Below are 20,114 nucleotides of genomic sequence, written 5' to 3'. Positions count from 1 at the left end.
GAAGGAAACTATCTTCACTTATTCTCTAAAGCTGACAGTTTTATTAACTTTGAAACTGTATTCTGAAGTATGTGTCTAGCAAATACTGAAAAGTTGCATTTATGTATAGCAAAAAGGTTACATGCAGTCCTGCCCCACAACTGATAAATGACTAACATAGGCAGCAAAATGGAGGGATGTGTAATTTCAATACCCATTTGGACTATTTCCTAATTGGTGTATACGTAATTTGTGAAACTCTATATGGTTCCCTTTAGTTTTACTCTGGAACTTTGTATTTGCAACTTACAGTTCTTCTCCATTTGTGGATATCATTAGGAAATTGATGTGCTTGAGTTAGAAATGAACTGGGTGATGCTGAGTGCATGAACGTGAGCTCCTGTATCCCTCAAATTTTGGGGAACATGCAAAAAGGCAATGCTGGCTCACTGTTTAGTTGTTTGTAAATTCTAAATAGGAACCTTTAAAATAGAATTTATATGAAGACCCCAAATTTGGAAAGTGTAAATAGTTAAACGTTGGGTTGGTTGGGTGAAATATGTAGGTCTTATAAATCTCCATCTTGTGTGACTTCAGTAAGAGTATTCAGATGGTCAATTCAATACACTTAACTGAATAATTAACAAAAAGAGGACTTTTCTTTAGAGATGTATCTATTCAATATATTCAGATATTTACTATGTAATTACTAACATTAATCTCTTGCTAGTAATAAACTATATTCTAAATGATTATTTAATTAGAATAAATAAATGAAGATGCATATTCAAATGCATAAAATACAGTCTTTTTCTCCTTTTAGGACTGGATAAAATCCTATAAGTAGAAATAAATTTTGTATAATCTTAACTGGCTGTATACTGAGGTTTTTATGCTTCTTTGCAGCTTTACCGAAGCACATCATACTCTTGTAATTAATACTTAAATCTCAAGATATGCTTTTCTTGAAAACTGTCATAACGACAATGATTAAATGGAGTTGCAAAAATGGAGATTCAATTAAGATTGCATTTCATGATAGAACGTAGGGAGGAAAGGAAAGGTCATGTTATATCCTCTGTCAGCAACTTTCATGGGGTCTTATTGGAGCCCTAACATGGGTACCCAGGAAACTACAGACCTGTTAGTCTAACCTCAGTTCCTGGAAAACTTATGGAGAAGATTATATTGGGTACTATTGAAAGGCTTTTAAAGAGCAATGCAATCATCAGGCACAGTCAATGCAGGTTCACAAAGGGAAAGTCCTGTTTAACTATTTTGATATCCTTCTATGATAAAGTCACCTGCCTAGTGGATGAAGGGAAGGTGGTGGATGTAGTTTTTCTGGATTTTATTAAGGCTTTTGATACTGTCCCTCACAGCATCCTTCTGGACAAGTTGTCCAGCTGTGGGATGAGCAGGTACACGGTGTGCTGGGTGAAAATTGGCTCAAAGGGTTATAGTGAATGGGGCTACATCTGGCTGGCAACCAGTCTGGGGCCAGTTCTGTTCAATATATTTATCAATGATCTGGATGCAGGAGTTGAATGCACCATTAGAAAGTTTGCTGACGATACCAAACTGGGAGGTGCGGTTGGCTCTCTTGAGGGACAAGAGGCCTTGCAGAGGGATCTAGATAGATTGCAGCATTGGGCAATCATCAATGGCATTACATTTAACAAGAACAAATATTGGATTCTGCACCTAGCATGGAGTAACACCAGGCACAAGTATAAAGTGGGAGAGGAGTGGCTGGAGAGCAGCCCTGCAGAAAGGGACCTGGGGGTGCTGGTCGACAGCAGGCTCAACAGGAGTCAGCAGTGTGCCCTGGCAGCCAAGAGGGCGAACCGCATCCTGGGGTGCATCAAACACAGCATAACCAGCTGGTCAAGAGAGGTGATTATCCCGCTGCATTCAGCGTTGGTGCGGCCTCACCTTGAGCACTGCGTGCAGTTCTGGGCCCCACCATTTAAGGAGGATGTGAAGGTCCTGGAATGTGTCCATGAAGGCCCTTGAATTTGTCCAGCAACAAAGGTGGTGACAGGGCTGGAAGGCATGTCCTATGAGGAGCGGCTGAGGACTCTGGGCTTGTCTAGTCTGGAGAAAAGGAGGCTGAGGGGTGACCTCCTTGCTCTCTGCAGCTTCCTGAGGAGGGGAAGTGGAGAGGGAGGTGCTGAGCTCTTCTCCCGGATATCCAGTGACAGGATGCATGGGAATGGTTCAAAACTGTGTCAGGGGAGGTTCAGACTTGACATTAGGAAGCATTTCTTTACCAAGAGGATGGTCAAACCCTGGAACAGGCTTCCTGGAGAGGTGATTGATGCCCCAAGCCTGTCAGTGTTCAAGAAACGTTTGAACAATGCCCTCAGTAACATGCTTTAACTTTTGGTCAGCCCTGAATTGGTCAGGCAGTTGGACTAGATGATTGTTGTAGGTCCCTTCCAGCTGCAACCATTCTATTCTATTTTCATTGTAGCTGGCAAAGAAGCTACACAGGTTTTTTTCCCTTGCTGTTGACCTTGTCGCTAATGTTCATTCCTTAATCACCTCAAGACAGTAATCTTACAATGTACTCTGTGGTTTTATCCTTTAAGTTTGGGGACTGATTCTGGTCTACAATGTAATGGTTTACTTACTGAGCAGCATATTTTGCTAGGCATGTACATAGGGCATGAGAGAGAGACATCTGATGTACATATCTGCTGTATGTATTTGTCTGTTGAAAAGATGGTCCTTGATTTAAGGTTGCTGAATGGTAGTGTTAATTTATTTGAAAGTCTTTTTTGTCCAGTTACTGGAATATCCAGAACATTTTGTACATCCTTTTTTATCAAGTTTAAAGGAACAAAGAATGAGCTGATGGTATTGTCAAGAGTAGTGTTCATTATGAAAGAGATGACACCATCTGATCTAGAAAATAAGAAATGTTTGTATGGTGATAATTTCTTTTGGTTTGGGTTTGTTTTCTTTTCCTTTATTTTAAAAGGCTGTCTTTTGAAGATGCACTTTAGAAAGTTATTTTGAGTAGTGAAAAGCTAAGCTCAAGGTGACAATTCTTGATATTTTTATTATAAGAACTTGGCTGATGATTCTTAGCATATTTTTCTCTTTTTAGTTGATGTAAAGCGAAATGCTATCTGTAGTGATTTTATGGAATGCTTGACCATATCAGCAATACCTTTTGTATTTAAATGTATGCTTAATTTCTTACTAGATTACTCATCATATGATATCTATATGTAATTTACAATGTATTTGAAGAAAAGTTATAGGTGTAGTCCTGAGTTTCAGGAAGTAGAATAGTAATAATGAATATATTATTTCTCCAAAACATAGTATGATATTAAAATAAGTAAATTTTTAAAAATCTATGGCTGTTTAGTTTGGGTTTTTAAGTAAACTTTTCTGAACTGGTGTTTTTTCTTATTGCTCCTATATTTTCAGTGATAACAGTGAGCTAGAGCACTAGTTCTAAAACATTTTTTTGTTGAGTCCACAGATGTAGTTTTGAGACATCTTGATAGAAGATTTATTTGACTGCTGGTTTTTTGGAAGCCAATCTTTTGTTTAGTCATCACACATATCAAGCACAGTCCATTTAACATTAAATGTGTATCATCCATGCATCTAAGGAGGAATGGGGATGTGAAGTATTGTAATTGCTTCTAGCAGCTCATCTTCAGTTGTGCTCATTGTCTGATATTGCAGAGGAAATTAGGGGAAAAATTCCAACTCTGACTACTTCTGATTTCCTCCATTTGAAAAAGGAATAAAAATGTTTCTTGATCCCTGCAGGTGGCTTTTTAAATCTTTCGAAGGACTAAGTGGTCTATTGTAATAGATGCTCTTTTGTTTCCTGCTGTATAAACTAAATAATTGAATTTCCATCCCATTCTATCTCATTTTACTCCAATGCAACTCAACACCCTTCAAGAGATGCTTCTTTTCTTGTTATACAGCTTTCCTTGTTAATGATGCGAGTGAAAGCTTTAACAGCGGAATATAACCAATGGCAAAAAAGAAGTCCTGAAAGTAAGTAACTGTCTCCATGTAAGGTATACTCATATAAACTTCTGCAAAGTCTCTTTCATCTAGGCATCTTGAACTGTGTATATATTGAATGTCTGCTGATTGTATTTTCATACTATGACTACTTAAATACTTCCCACAGTAGCATGTATGTTTCATTTCTGTATTCTTTTTGTACTTCAGTTCGAAGTGAACTTAGAATTCAAAGTGAATTCTACTATAACTTAATGTTATGATTCTGGACAAAGAAATGCATGATTCATATCTCCATTCATCAGTCAGTTAAATGGAAAAATAACTGTTAGCAGATCTCCTAACAAAATAGCAGAATTTCATTATGCTGTTACCCTCCTTCAGGTCTCTCCTTTCATCTTCTAAGAAGTTACCCTCCTTTCATGCCTTCCTTTCAGCTTCTAAGAAACTGATACTTTTTTTTATCTTTGCAAGTATTGCTAGTGAACTAACAATAATTTACCTAGACATATTTTTAACCATACCTCCTTTGATTATTTTTTTTATTAATACTTCACAAAAGTGTGTTGTATTATGATGCACTAGCTGAAACTCTGAAGTAAACCTTTAGCAGTAAGCCCATTACACCATAATAAAATATCTAGCTTGGATTTAACAGAAAAGGTGGTAAAAGACACGTCAGTTTATTTCAGCAACACAGGAATCCAGATCACTTATCGATCCCGAGAAGCACAAAGCACTGAGACAAGTGGTAGCTCTTATATTTGTTAGGCATTATCAGTCAAAAGGTATAAATTCCTCACTTCTTCAAAATTCTTTTTGTACATAAGCATCAGTGCTGACTGATTTTAGTCTGTTGCAAGGCTGATGTGGCCAGACACTGAAAATAAAACCAATCAGAATCTCAATGTGAGTAAAGTAATTTGGTTTTTCAGATGTCCCATTTGGAGACTCCTAAAACAGTTCACACTACACGATCATTAGTATTCTGATAGCACTCACTGTTATGTCTCCTGTCAAAGAACTGTTAGCACCTTTCAACCCAGTAAAACTTACTAGTTAATCTTTAAATGGACACATTGACTCATTTTAATGTTTTTATGCCAGAAGAGTCTTGGGTTTTTTTATGCTTACAAAATGATAGCAATGTGTTTTAGACAGCAAGGGTGATTGCCAATATTTTGTCATTTGGCCAAATTGTAATGCTTTTTCAGATGAACATTAAAGTCACTTCGCCAGCTTTTTTCAAAGTTCATGTACTTGCTGCATATTGTGATCAAATAATAGGAGCTGGAAAAAAATAAATATTTCTTCTTTCTTATAAATATATATTGCTGCTCTATTAGAATAAATTCATAGTTCATGTGCTTTGTAAGCCCATCTCTAAGAATGGTCAGCTTCAAATGCTTCTGAGAGGTATGTAGACCAAAAGTATGACATTGAATGAATTTGGGAAATACTGGTTCTTGGCTGCTGCTCATGAATAAGCTGCTGGCTTAAAGCAAATGCATTGAAAGCACTTACAGTTTTTATCTGGGTAACATACCTGGAGATGTTAGGTTTCCTTAGGAAAATATGTAATTATTTTAAACTTCAATCTATTTGCTTAAAAATATTCTAGGGACTTGACCTATTTTTATTGGCTTGCTGACTTGCTTCATTCAACCATTCTTACTTGCTCCCAAGTGATAAGATTTATCATTAGAAATCTTAATTTTGGAGTAGAGAAATGATATATGCATATTATAATGCAAATAATATTTTGCAGCTAAAGCTTTGCCTTTCTGGCTACCTTTCTGAGTGAAGAAAAAACAGGTTGCTGCTAATAATTTGAAGAGAGTTATAGTGCTTGTATGAAAATGAAGTCTACTGGGCTTACATCTTCTCTGTCCATCTTGGCTCCTTTCTACCTACTGTTTGTTTTGAAGGAGGAATTACTTAATTGAAAACATTGTCTGATTTTTATCTAAATAGGAATAGCAGAAATACTAATTTCATACAATTTACTAATAGAGCATGAATGTCAGGCTGTCTTGTTGTTTTGGTTTCTGCTTTCAGTAATGGCCAGTTCATTTATTGTAAATGAGGGCCTGTCAGCATTTCAATTTTAAGCCTTATTCTCAGAGGTTATAACTTGGCAGTTCTACATTTCTTTGGGCATAATATTGGCAAACAGACTTGAATCCACAATGCAAATTTTATTTTTGCAAAGCTTTTACTTTAGTGTCTTGTTCTTTCTCAATTTCTGGTATTATTTATGTAGCTCTAGAGCTGCTAAATCAGCTGAATTAAAACTTTTTAACAAGCATTTGGCTCAAAAATAGAATTTAACTTTTACCTTTGCAAAATAAAGAACTGGAAGCAACCATATTTTAAACCATATAAAACAGTTGTGGTGTCTGCATAATTTCTATTTTTCTTTGCAAAATATCAGTATTCTGCCAAATTCCTCTTAATAGGGGTTTCTGTATAAACATGTGCATAGTAGTTGCTTTTACATTCTTAGCATCTGGTAGTATTTTGCTTAGTAATTGTACTATGTATCACTAGGCAATTATCTTTGATCTTTGATTTTTGCAAGTGTAGTTCATAACTGAAAAAGCTTTAACTGAGAGTAGGTAGAGCAACCTGTGTTCTTTACATGTGTTGTCCCAGTGTCTTAGATCTGCACTGTTCCTTCACTAAATCAGGGTTAGTGATTTCTTTCCTAGGAAGATGTGGCCTTCTCCTAGAGAAACTGGTGGCTCCTGGCTTAGGCAGGTGTAGTCTTCGCTGCGTAAAAAACTGTCTGGATGGCTGAGCCCAGAGAGTTGTGGTGAACGGAGTTAATTCCAGTTGGCGGCCGGTCACAAGTGGTGTCCCCCAGGGCTCTGTGTTGGGGCCAGTCTTGTTAAATAAGACTTTTATCAATGATCTGGAAGAGGGGATTGAGTGCACCCTCAGTAAGTTTGCAGGTAACACCAAATTGGGTGGGAGCGTTGGTCTGCTTGAGGGTAGGACGGCTCTGCAGAGGGATCTGGACAGGCTGGATTCATGGGCCAAGGCCAATTTTATGAGGTTTAGGCCAAGTGCTGGGTCCTGCACTTGGGTCACAACAACCCCATGTAACACTACAGGCTTGGGGAAGAGTGGCTGGAAAGCTGCCCAGTGGAAAAGGACCTGGGGGTGCTGGTTAAGAGCCAGCTGAACATGAGCCGGCAGTGTGCCCAGGTGGCCAAGAAAGCCAACAGCATGCTGGCTTGTATCAGGAATAGTGTGGCCAGCAGGAGTAGGGAAGTGATCGTGCCCCTGTACTCAGCACTGGTGAGGCTGCACCTTGAATACTGTGCTCAGTTTTGGGCCCCTCACTACAAGAGAGACATGGAGTTGCTGGAGCGTGTCCGGAGAAGGGCAACAAAGCTGGTGAAGGGTCTGGAGAACAAGTCTTACAAGGAGCGGCTGAGGGAACTGGGATTGTTTAGTCTGGAGAAGCAAAGGCTGAGGGGAGACCTTATCGCTCTCTACAACTACCTGAAAGGAGGTTGTAGTGAAGTGGGTGTCAGTCTCTTCTCCCAAGTAACAAGTGACAGGACGAGAGGAAATGGCCTCAAGTTGGGTCAGGAGAGGTATAGATTGGATATTAGGAGAAATTTCTTTACTGAAAGGGTGGTCAAGCATTGGAACAGGCTGCCCAGGGAAGTGATGGAGTCGCCATCCCTGGAGGAGTTCAAAAAACATGTAGATGGGGCACTTCAGGACATGGTTTAGTAGGCATGGAGGTGTTGGGTTGACAGTTGGACTAAATGATTTTAGAGGTCTTTTCCAACCTTAATGATTCTATGATTCTATTCTGATACTCACACAATATGAATATTGAATGGGAAGCACATACTCAGGATTAGGTATCTAAAAATGAAGAAGTGCTAGAAACCAATAGTAGAAATTGATAATTCCAGGTAGTGAGGGCTCATGATAATCATGGTGGGGGGGTGGCGGCAGGGGGAAGAGTTGTATGGGTTTCTTCAAATATGCCAGTGAACGTGAATAAAAGCCCACCAATGAATTTTATCATGTGTGTGTAGGATATTAATTTCATTAAAGAAATCTTGCTCTAATCTAAGCACAGACCACTACCTCCCACAGCTCTTAAACATAAGCTTAATTTGGGAGCATTCTACTCAAATTTTGTGTCAAGATTTAGAGACAGTAATTCTCTAAGTAAAAGGGGTTTTATTGTGATATGTAATTTAATGCATTTTGAACTCAGTAGTTTTGCTGATTTTCATCTCAGGACAAACACTGCTTTTAAAACTACTAATCTAAGGCTTCTCAGAATTTGTGGAGATAAAAACTATAAAATCACTTTGCCAAAAAAAAGTACTTTTATAAATTTATGAAATCAACTGTATTGTATTTAGGAGATATTTAGTGCTTTTATGAGAGGGTTAAGGGTTTTCCTTTTTGTTAAAGGAAAAGCTTTTGTTTAAATAATTATTTTTAAGATTAGAGATTTGGAGCCCAAGCTTGGACAAAAAATATCCCTGTCATATTAAGATTTAAATCTGTTAGAGAAGCTTTCATTTCTCCTGTTAATAGATTCAAATGCTTCACTTTTGAAAAAGTCGTATGTTTATGCAGATGCTGCAAGTTGACATGGAACTGAGAACTGATTGGAGTCCATTGAAGGCTTTCAAATACAACAATTCACTTTTTATTCAGAAAATCCATGAGCCACAAATCACTGCATTTTGCAGAAGCATTCTGGGGAAACATTACCACATCCTTGCATACTACCGTGCTTTCCCTTAAGTACTGCTGTTGCTCAGGGTTGGAGTTAGGATATTGGCCTTGCTTGGCCTTTCATTTCCCTACAAGTGGCTGTTCTTTTGAACGGTAAGGATGGTGACATCCTTTTTAATTTCTTTAAATCTGATAGGTTTTACAATCCTGATCAAGCATTTGGGAGGCTGTTTAACAATTAATTGGAAGACTGGAAGAATTTGACCATATTGGTAATGTTGATGGAATCCCTTACACTGAAAAAAATCAGGCTTGCTTATCTTGAAGCATAACTGTACTTCACATTGCAGTATTATGTACCTAAGCTAGTTCAGATACAAAAAAAATAACGCAGAAGCATTACTACCACACTTTTTTCAGTCTAATTTAACTTGCTGAAAAGTGACAGTAGGTTAGCCCAGCAGGACACCACAAAATGTGGTTAAACTGCTGCTGATAGCCAATCTAGCTTTTTAGAGGCTACACAAGTTTCTCTCTAGCCAGGCTGCTATTCAGTATAAAAAAGTCTGTATCATCCAATGCACAAACCCCAATTCATTTTATTTTTCAGTACTTTCTACCAATCCAGATGTACTGTTAGCATTAGGAAAAGAAGAGGTAAGTTTTTTTGTTTGTTAAGAGATAATAAAATTCCATTGAAAAACATGAAAAAAGTATATATACAATTGCTGCATTTTTTAATGACTACTCCTATGGTGAACTACTGCTAAGATATTATGTATGTTTCTTTGGGCATTTTTGTTCTAATGTTTTTTTCTTCCCCTGTATTATAACTACGAAAACTTCCTAGTTGTAATGAATGACCTTTTAAACAAAAAGTTTTTATATATTGCATTTCATACTTTATATAAAATAATGTAACATTATGTGTTACACAGAGTCAGTATTCTTAGATCTAGAGTTCTGTGGCAATAATTTGCAAATATTTTGTTGTGTTCTTCCAGCCATGGAAGAAAGAGCGAATCAAGAATGTCTTAGGGGTAGCATTATACTATATTGATTGGACATTTGTATGCAACATGACCTGAGAATATTCCTGTGGCTATGGCTTAAAAATAAAAAAATACTCTTTGGTTTTCTTCTTCCTAGCAGCTCTCCTTCCTCTAGTATCACTCACAACAGGGAACCCAGCTGTTGTTAAGAGTCACTATCATATCAAATGAGTACACTTTCATTTGACTGTATTGCTATGGCATGTTTAATCTGATACCCATTTTGTGGCCTATTTTGTTGAGGATTCAAATTTTTTTTTTCAGATGTTGCATATACAGAGCATATTTGCTTCTGTAGAATTTCTTCACAATTTTTATTTCTTTGAGCTAAATATAAAAGTTCTCATAGTTTGTATGGAAGGAGACAAAATAATTCCAAATCATATGTTTATATTTAAAAAAAAACAAAACTATTAGGAATACTACTTTGTAGAACATAATGCACTAATGAAAGACCCAGTCCACTGAGAGTCCACTGTTCCCCATCTTCAGCAGCACATATAACTTCTGGCTGCAGTAGTTTTATTTCTGCCTCTTTCCTCTCCCAAATATGTCCATATCACTGAGGACCATTTAATTCATGGATGCAATTAGTCTTTCTTTGCAGCATCTTTGTTTTCTGAGTGCTATACATTTTATGTTGATGAAACGTAAAATGCAAAATTCATTCTTAAAATTCATTCATAAAATTCATTCTTGCAACAGCTGCAATTATTTAGACAATGCAGCTCTGGTGCTGTAGATGTTTTCTCCTCAGTCTTTCATCTGACAAGCAGTTCGTGTGCATGCTCCATAATCTGCTTCATGTAAAATCAACTGTGTTGTTTTACAGAGCTTCAATAAGACACTAATGAGCAACTGGTCACAGTAACATTTTAAATGGCTCCAACTGGATTTTTAAAAAGTGTGTCACTCTATAGCCATATTTCTGAAGAAATTACAGATAATTTTGGCCCTCCTTACCAGACTTACAGATGTAACCTTACATAGAACAAATACTACAGACTGGACTATCTGAAAACTGTAGGTATATTTTTACTTTTTTTATAGCTGCAGAAAGTAAAGAATGACCTTGAAATGGTGCTGTCAACAGTTCAGTCAAAGAATAAACAACTGGAAGAGGATCTGAAAAGGTAATACAATAATTTGGACTTATGAATGCTGTAAGCTTTTTTTACCACACATTATTCTTTTTGACTGTCCAGGAAAACTACTTACCTGTTATGCCACTTTCTACTTTTCATGTTTCAAAGAGAACAGCAGTGGCATAAGGAACAGGAGCAGATACTAGATGCACTTAATGGGATTGAAGGAGAGACAAAAACCCAAGTTGAACAACTTTCCAAAAAAAGGTATTTCTACAGTGTTGAGTTTTATATTGAAGAATTTGGATATCAACAAGAGCAAATGAGCAAACAAACTCTTAAAACATACTCTTTGTTTTGTTAAATAGATCAAATAATAACTCAATAATCCATATTTGAAACATGGAAAATATTGCTACTCTCTGCTTATATCCTGTGATTCAAGATGTTGAACTTAACAACAGTAGAAAATAAGGGATTTTTTTACTTAAGAACTTTTAAATTATTTTATTGAATTTCATATTCTATTGCTATGTTTTTACTATTAGTCTGAATACTAGAACATTTCATGAGCTGCACAATAAAATGTTGAAACTAAAGATATATAAGGAGGACCTCTTGAATGCTCTGGGTGCATTCCTAGAAGAACATTTTCCCCTTCCAGAGAAAGGTGGAAGTGCTAAAAAGGAGGTAAGATTTTCTTAATAACTATTAAATTTGGAATGTTCAATTTCTATTTAATTAGATGCAATATCTTTTTCAAGTTACTAGCATAGAACGTGCATTTATATTTTGAAATAAGTATAGTTCTTACAGCTGATCTTTTAGGTTTAGTTGATATTTTTCAGGTTGGTTTATATTATTTAAGGCTGTTCCCAGCTGGATATTTTCTTTTTTAATGCATATATCCTTTACCCAATGAGATGCATAGCAATGTATTGTATTTCTTACTGAACTGCAAGCTGTGCCAAATTTGGAAATGGTGAGGGGTTCACTCCAAATTATTCCATTTTCTTTTTTACTGGACTAGGCAAGTGGATTCATATTTTCCTTGGCAAAGCAAATTTTAATTGTCTAACAATGTTTTTGGAACAGTAAGAAGGACAAGTGTTTATAATTACAGTGTAGTTTGGAATGTTAACCATCAGTTTCTGTTCAGGCAAACTGGGCCAAAAATTATCTTAAAACTTTAGGGAAAATAGTCAGTCAGGGAGTATTTTGCATAATAAATTCAAAGTCTGCAGTAAAAATAAACCTTTTACCATTACTATTTGAAAGAATAGTTACAAAAAAGCTACAAAAAAGGCAGGGGTTGATTTTTTATTTCAGACACACTTAAGAATACAGAAATAGAAAGGATTTCTTTAATCCAGTTTCCTGTTATTTCAGACAACTACATAATATTTCTTTCATATTATCATTGAGCTCCATTTTAAAACTAATTATTTTTGTTACTACTGTTTCTATTGGGGTTTGTTCTAGTACCTCAGTACTCTGGTCAGAAACTATCTCCTAACTTCCAGTCTAAATTTATTAATGTCCATTCAGATCCATGTATTCTTACGACAGTATTGTCCTTAGAATAGCTCTTTTTCTTTCTTGTGTTTATTCTTCCTAATATATTTATAGACAGCAATCTTATATATTCTCTTTCTTTGTTTCACGAATTGAACTAGAAAAGCTTTCTTGTTCTTCTGTAAGATACTTTTTTTTTTTTTTCCCAATTCCCTGGCTTACCCTCATAATATCCATTTTCTATATTTGCTTCCACTTGGATTAATCTTTTTTAGAACCTGGTAAAACCCAATATTATAAACAAAACTACTATCTCACAATCATCACAAAAGCAACTGATTATACCCTTGTTTTTTTCTTCCTGTTATTTCCAACTGATGAACGCATAGCCTTTAATTCAAATTTTGTTTTTGCACAGAAGTACATATTTGGCACATAAAAATACCAAATGGAGCCTTCAAGGCATGATGTCCATTTTCAAAGTCTTATTCAACCATCTTCAAACATTTTATTCTATTATATCTTAGTTCTTCTGCATATTAATGCCTTCCAGTTTCCTGCTGTTTCTAAATATGATACATTTTGTTCCAACATTAAGAAATTAAAGCTTCAGGGATTTAATTAACAGTTGTTTTTCAATCATATATTTTCTGATTTCAGCCTGATATGTCATCTCCCTGTCTGCTGGTTCTTATTCATCTTACAGTTTTTCTAGGACATACCTCTTCAAACTAATGACTTGCCCAGATGCATTTTAAGCGATTGTCCATTTTTCCCATACATATTGTTATTATTTCCTTAAATATATTTCCTGTAATGAGATACACCAATTTATTTGCTCCCATTTATGTGATGTCATAGAAAAATATAGGCTGGAAGTGACCTCTGAAGATCTTCCATTCCAACACCATCATCAAGGTAGTGCCAATGTCAAAGTTGGATCGAGTTGCTCATGGTCATATCCAGCTGTGTTTTAAATGTAAGAAACAGGGAATTCATGTGTGCATTTTGGAATTCTGAGGAAGATTTTATATAAAATCTCTTGCCCCAGGGCAAAATCAACTGCTTGAATTTTCTCAGCCTCTGTAATACTGACTGTCAGAAATTCTTATTAGCTATCCTGCCTTCATCTCTCTTCCATGCAATTTTTCTCAAAATCTAAAGAAAAGACAAACCACCCAAGGTGTTTGGGATTAATCAACCCTTCCCCTGCTCACAGAAGCTCACCTTCTACCTTTTTTTTAATTTTATGTAAATGTAAAATTTATTTTGATAAATTTCCAAGCAAGATATTATCTTAAGTTTTAATTTTATTTATGCTTTTCCTGAACTCTTAAACAGAGTTTGTTTTCTGACAAGTCTTTTTCTTTTCACTCCTTGTGAATTCATAGCTTCTTCTACATCTTTTTACTTAGTTGGATCACTGCAGCTCAACTGCAGGTCGCCCATAATCCTCATCTAAGTGATTAACTGTGAAGGCAGGAGAGACAGCCTTTTTCACCTATATTGTTTTCTTTATTGTGTCAGAATACAAATTGATGACATCAGCAATGAAATTTCCTGCTACATTGATTCGGGGGAACATGTTATTCACATCTATTATCAGCTTGGTTCAACACTCTGGAAGCACTGAACTCTTAACTCCGTACATCAGTAATTTTGCTTCACTTTGTGGAAGCTTCTTGTGTTCTCAGTAGTTCTGCATGAGGGCAAATGTCCAGGGCTGACGTCTGTAGGGCACTGCTTCAGAGTAGTGTGAATTACTCCAAGCCTCTCTGTTCTGGTTCCACTCTCCTTTCACCAGGCACCTGTGTCTGGGATTGGGAGTGGGAGGGAAGACTGAATCACAGCAGCACAGGTTAGCTTCTGTTGCCATGGCCCAACACCTTTAGTATAGGCAGTGACTGAGGTAAGAATTATCTTGCATTTTAAATCTCAGATTTTAAAAAAACACCTTTTTTTTTTTTTTCAAGATAAAAAATATGATAAGTCATACATTGAGGAATATTCTTTATGCCAATCTGTCTCATGGAAGGGAGAAGAAGGTGCCTTTCAGGTTAAATAAATAAATGCTGAACATCCTGCTTAAAAGTGACTTTTATAAGCATTAATTAATTAGAGGTACTTATTATATTGGTGACACTTAAAATATGTAAGTAATATAATTTTACAAAACAATATACACAATGTATATTATAAACTTAGCAAAATAAGTTTGCTAGTTCTGTGAGAGTGCAAACGTCTTTACATTAATATCCTTAGGATTTTATTCTTTGTGTATCAGTTTTAGTAATTACTGAAGTCATAACCTAATTTCAACTTTGAAACATGAATATTGAACCCACTATTTAAGCTACAAAGTAATATTTTTGGCCAGGGAAACACAACAGTCGAGGCTATGAAGTATCTTAATGATTGCTCCAAGGAAGCTTTTGCAGCTTCTTAGTGTAGATTCTATTTCCTCGGCCTAGTGTCAAGATAAAGTCACAAAGATAGGCATTACTGAGCCCTAGCTCCATGGTTTGCAGGATTTCCATGGAGCAGGCAGTATATCCCCCTTGTGGCTTTCTGAAGGTGAGAATATTAAGACCTGTGACTGGAAAAAAGGAGCCAGAACTTGCCTTTCACAGATTCTTCTTTATTGCTTGTATTCTTCTGCTCCAGAAGTGGAGTTTGTATAAGGTCCTGCACATCTTTTAATATCTTAGGAGTTAAGTTGACATATTCAACAGCAGTGCTGAGTAAGCAGCCACCAGTGCTGTATTATCTCCTTTATTTTGTGGAATGTGAAGTGGAAGGGGAAAAAGGATAAAATTGAAAAATAAAAGAATCAGGTTCACCCTGCAACAGCACAAGCAGTTTTGTTGGCATTGCTGCCTAAGGAATCCATATCAATTTATAGACGAATGGCTTAATTTGCTTGCTACAAATGAAAACAAGTAATTTTCTAATGGATTCCTGTATAAATGATATTTTATTAAGGACCTTCCCCCCCCCCCCCCCAGATTTTTAATTATTCTGTTTCTTGAGCTTGACCAATTTTTTTAATTGAAGTGAGAGTAAAAGTAAACATTCATCGTCAAATCATGAAAAAAATATTAAGGCACTATGAACTCAAGTCTTGAGCTGCATCAAATTTGCATTGTAAACATTTTTCTAAAGTTCAAGAAAAACATTATTTTTTCCTAACAGATCATATTCATAGAATGTTTTGCACTGCACTACATTTATAAATATGATGTACTTGCTTTTATTTAAATGTAAACCCAGGTAGATAATACTATGATCACTTAAGATTTTTTTTTTAATAATTAATTTAAAAAATATTACATTTAAAGTGTATAATATTGAACTGGTAGATTAATTATTTAAATACTAACAAGGTACTTTTTGTCATGACTAAATCTAAGTAAAAGTCCTCATCTGTTGTATACTATCCAGTCAAATAATTGTGTGATTATTTCTCATTTTTCCTGACTATTTAGTTTTGGTTTCTGTTAATTTGGCTGGGGGGTGGTTATCTTTGCAGAATTCTTCTGAAAAGCCAGCTGTAGAACTTATAACACTGCATGAAATTTTAGAGGTAAGATGGTTTTGTCACATAGATTTGGGGGATTTTCCAATACTCAGATCAGATCTGATCATAATGTATTAATAAGATAAATAACAGTATATGTCATACAGTTAAGATAGTTAATTGAAAAGTAGACTGTGTAAGAATGTTATGTCAGATTTCTATCTTAATTCCTATCAAATTAAAAGCCCAATTTTTTACAAGAGGTATGGCAATAATTTAGATAACTAAATCTCTGGTTTAAGCTGGAGAATGGTTATCCTTTATTTCTTAGTTTTATAATGATTATTTTAAAGAAGTTTTATGAGCCTTAGTGGCTCATATTAGGGGAGACAAATGCTTTGCTTAACAAAAATATCAATTATTCCATTTCATGCGATATTTTGTACTGTTTTAATAAAAGTATTTCTGAAATATAATACAATAACAGTTATAGAAGGACCAATTAATGTGTAGTCTCATGTAGTAACTGGATTATCTTCTCATATGAGGAAATCAATTAATCTGATTCATGCATGTCTAATTGATTTTATAAGTATGCCAGTATTGTTTAGTGTGTATTTTTATTCACAGTGAAATTTATGAATTTGAATTGCAAAGCATAATTTTGAAGGAGCATTAAAAATCTTTTCACTAGCATTGTTCCTTCTTGTCTTAAATGTAGCATTTGAAGCGAAATTTCCTATTCCTTCTCCATCCTCACTGTTCAGGCAGTTGTAAGCATCTATGTATAAGACCTCCCTGGCGGAGAAAAAGTTTTTTTTCCTGAGGCAAAACTTGATTAATAACAACTTTCTGGTATTAAGATGCTATGACCTGGTCACTATGACATTGTTGTGCTTTAGTTTAAAGCCCAGACTTTGGGCTTACATCATCAGAATCATTTTACATGCTTCAAGTATCTCAGCATGCCTATTAATGCCAAATTAGACAGAGCTCGAAAACAGATCAGAATTTAAAATAGCCACATTCCCTATGGAATTAAAATTTTAAAGGTCTTCTAATGCTTTAAAATTGCTCTTCATATTTTTCTGACTTTGTTAATTTCCTCAAAATGTGAACACATCCGAGTAATGTCTGATTTACATTTGGAAGAACGTACTGCTTCCAAAAATTCAGACTTATTTTTAATTGTAACTATCTTGGCGTAAACTGTCAATGTCCCTTATCTTTGTTTTATGGGGTTTTTTTGTTGAGCAACTTGGTTCTAGCTTCAAATGCCTGTTAAATTTCAAAAGTGTTTTCTTAGATACAGATAATAGTTTCTTAAAGAGACAAATGCAAAGTAATCTTTGTATTATAATTACAGATTTAGGATTTACTGTTGTGAAAATGTAATTCATTCACAGAATTACAATCAGTACATGTGTTCCTAACCATGTCTCCTCAATCTCCACGTGTTTTGTTAAATAATGAAAGTGTACCTTTTTAATAAATCCACTTTGACGACCTAGGTATTTACATTTATATTATTTAGGTATATCAGTACCTACTTCATTAAATTAGCATAAGTAGTAAGCAAGCAGGAAACTCTTTCCTGATGCAAACCTCAGAATTTTTGTTATACCACTTTTTATTCTAGTAACGAGCTGTAATTTTTTTACAAATGTAGTAATTCTTTTCCTTTTAAACAGTTTGAGGATTATTCCTTTCTGATTGAGAATTTAGTGAACTAGTTTTAAGATTTGAAAGACTGTTTACAATACAAATGTATGTACAGTTACAGCCATAAAGGCTATTTTGGAATATCAGATGTCAGAAAAGACTAAGTAACAATTAATATAAAATAATGCATTTGAAGTAAATACTCAGAATTGGGGCAGAGAAGTACAGAAGACATAAACTGGAATAATTCTTTGGAATGTTTGGAAAAAGAAGAGCAGTTGGTTTTTTTTTTTAATAGCAATGGATGAAAAGAGTAAAGTCTGGTAGTGAAGATTTCGAGTTTTTCTTTAGCAGTAAAGATGCAGACAGAATATTTTATACCTACTGAAATGAGGAAAGCTATAACATTTAGAAGCTCTGAGTAGAAAGATGAAATATCTGGGATTAATAGAGAGCACCATGGGATGGGTAAGATTAAATAATCTGTAATGTCTGCAGTATTCCCCATGAGCAATATTTTGAGGGCATAAACATGGTCTCCAAGAACAGAAAAAGAATGTCAAAACTGATCTTTGTTTTTAACACCATTAACTAATTCTATATTTAGATAAGGAACAAAGGAGAAGTAAGGAAATATCAAGAGGTGGTGAATTATTGTAAGGGGCTTGTCATGCCCAGACAAGAAGTAATATTAAGAATTTGGATAATCCATTTATGAAATGAGCAAAAAGATTTGATGTGCAAATGTAGTGAAGTTAAACTAGGATTATGATGTTTAACTTTTCACAGATGCAAACATTTATTTCTAACACTACCTACAGAAGGACCAATAATACAAGAAAAAGAATTCTTCCCAATCTAAGAAGACAGATTATTTTATCTTACTAGTGAGATGAAATTTAAAAAACTGTAAGATGGACACTCTTCTCTGCTAAAATCTGAAAGAGTGAGGGACAGTGATTTGTTGACAGTAAGTCATTATGGTTTTGAGGCAAGTGATTCCCAGAAATTTAGCTTTCCTTCTTATTTAATGCTTTTAATCTTAAATTAACAGATACTGATTTAAAGATTAATTATATAAGGATTTACCACCTTCATGTTCAGATTTTTTAGGCATTTACAGTTACACTATCTAAAATCCAGTAAGAATTTTTGACAGATGGTGAAAAACTTAGTCTGGATAAAAGGAGAATTCTGGTTCTAATTTTTACGTCAAAAAAGATGTAATGAAGTTATTGGAAGTTCTTAGTTTTACTTCTACCTTGAACAGGTCTTATATTTGTCCTATAGTCTTGTATTTTTATATTGCCTACATAAGTGTCTCATTACAATCACTTGTATAAATTTGGTTAAAGGAGATAAAAATCTAGCTGTTTTGTTCATTTTCTAAATCTTATCCTTTTGGTCTTCCAGATTCTTATAAACAAGTTAATGAGCACACCACATGAACCCTATGTAACAATCAATGACTCATTTTGGCCACCTTATATTGAGCTGCTGCTGCGATATGGAATTGCCCTGAGACATCCGGAAGATCCAAACAGAATACGCCTAGAAGCCTTTCACATGTAGCGTGACCGACATGTTTACTTTAAAACAGAACAAAGCACCAGTACTCGTAGATGGGGGCTAAGACATACTTCTGTGTTATGATAAGCTTTTTTCATATCAGCAACCTCTTCTTGTTGGATGGATGGATTAGTCTTTTTCTTATTTAACAAAGTGTATATTTGGTCAGAGTGTGAAATATGAAAAAAGACAAAAATTTCTACTTTAACTGCTCACAGTGACAGTTGGCTTTAAGTTTTATGGCAAGGGATGCCAAGTTTTGCATTGTCAAGGGTTTTTCCAGCTGCTTTAAGATGCAAATTCAGGTAATAGACAAAGATGTTTAACAGTCCTTTTTACTTTAAAAATCATACTTTATACATGACTTTTCTCTTTTATATTAATTTCTTAGGTTATTTTATCTCTTCTCAATTTCCTTTAGTATTTTGTTGCACTTTGTAGAGGCAAAATTCGAAACAACTCGGCTCCTCTGTACATGGCCTTGCAGACATTTGGAACTAATAGTGAAGTATCATCTCAAGAATGTGTTTGGGTTTTTTTCCAGAGCCTTTGCAAACAAATCTTATTGGGCTTTAAGATAAACACTTAGGAAAGCTGACACATCTTTGTGTGCAAAGGGCTGCAGATGTTGAGTGTGCAACTCTACAACTGCATGCTTCCTAAACACATCGTATTGTGTTATGCTATATTGCCTAACAGTATCTGTCTTCAGTCTTTCAGATCTAGTTTATAAGGCTTATAACAGATCTCTGTTCTGTTTAGTTCTACAGTTTCTAAGTTACATCAATTGACAGTTGCCTTCTGAATAAATGCTGGCCTTCTGTGTCAGCCTAATCTGCTTTCTATAGCCCTTGTTATTGTAATCCCTGAGTGCAATTTTATACAAATAGTCTGAAATTAACCTCAGAATTGAAGCTGGAAATTCTACTCTTGCATATTTGTAGTGACTATAACCATGGGAAATAAAATATGCCTTTTATTAACCAGATTTCAGTTTACTGAGGTCAGAACTCT

The 20,114-nt window shown here is 35.1% G+C and overlaps 1 protein-coding gene across 4 annotated transcripts in view; it reads left to right on the top strand.

Moving 5' to 3' along the window:
* The window catches only part of CENPK (centromere protein K), a 25,118-nt gene extending 5,004 nt beyond the window's left edge, over positions 1 to 20,114 (top strand). For 2 of the 4 annotated variants that reach the window (XM_072859785.1, XM_072859787.1), the window contains 7 exons: positions 3,939 to 4,011; positions 9,311 to 9,357; positions 10,803 to 10,885; positions 11,006 to 11,104; positions 11,386 to 11,527; positions 15,882 to 15,935; positions 18,945 to 20,113. In XM_072859785.1, coding sequence (XP_072715886.1) covers positions 3,939 to 4,011; positions 9,311 to 9,357; positions 10,803 to 10,885; positions 11,006 to 11,104; positions 11,386 to 11,527; positions 15,882 to 15,935; positions 18,945 to 19,103 — 657 coding nt within the window. In that variant the 3' untranslated portion in view covers positions 19,104 to 20,113. Of the gene's footprint in view, positions 1 to 3,938; positions 4,012 to 9,310; positions 9,358 to 10,802; positions 10,886 to 11,005; positions 11,105 to 11,385; positions 11,528 to 15,881; positions 15,936 to 18,944 lie in introns of all 4 variants that reach the window. The other 2 variants (XM_072859784.1, XM_072859786.1) reach the window with 2 other exon arrangements.

The sequence above is a fragment of the Ciconia boyciana genome, chromosome 4 (assembly GCF_034638445.1).
Source record: "Ciconia boyciana chromosome 4, ASM3463844v1, whole genome shotgun sequence".
In the NCBI taxonomy this organism is placed as follows: Eukaryota; Metazoa; Chordata; class Aves; order Ciconiiformes; family Ciconiidae; genus Ciconia; species Ciconia boyciana.
Note: the sequence above shows the minus strand (reverse complement) of the source record. Positions and strands in the feature narration are given on the sequence as shown.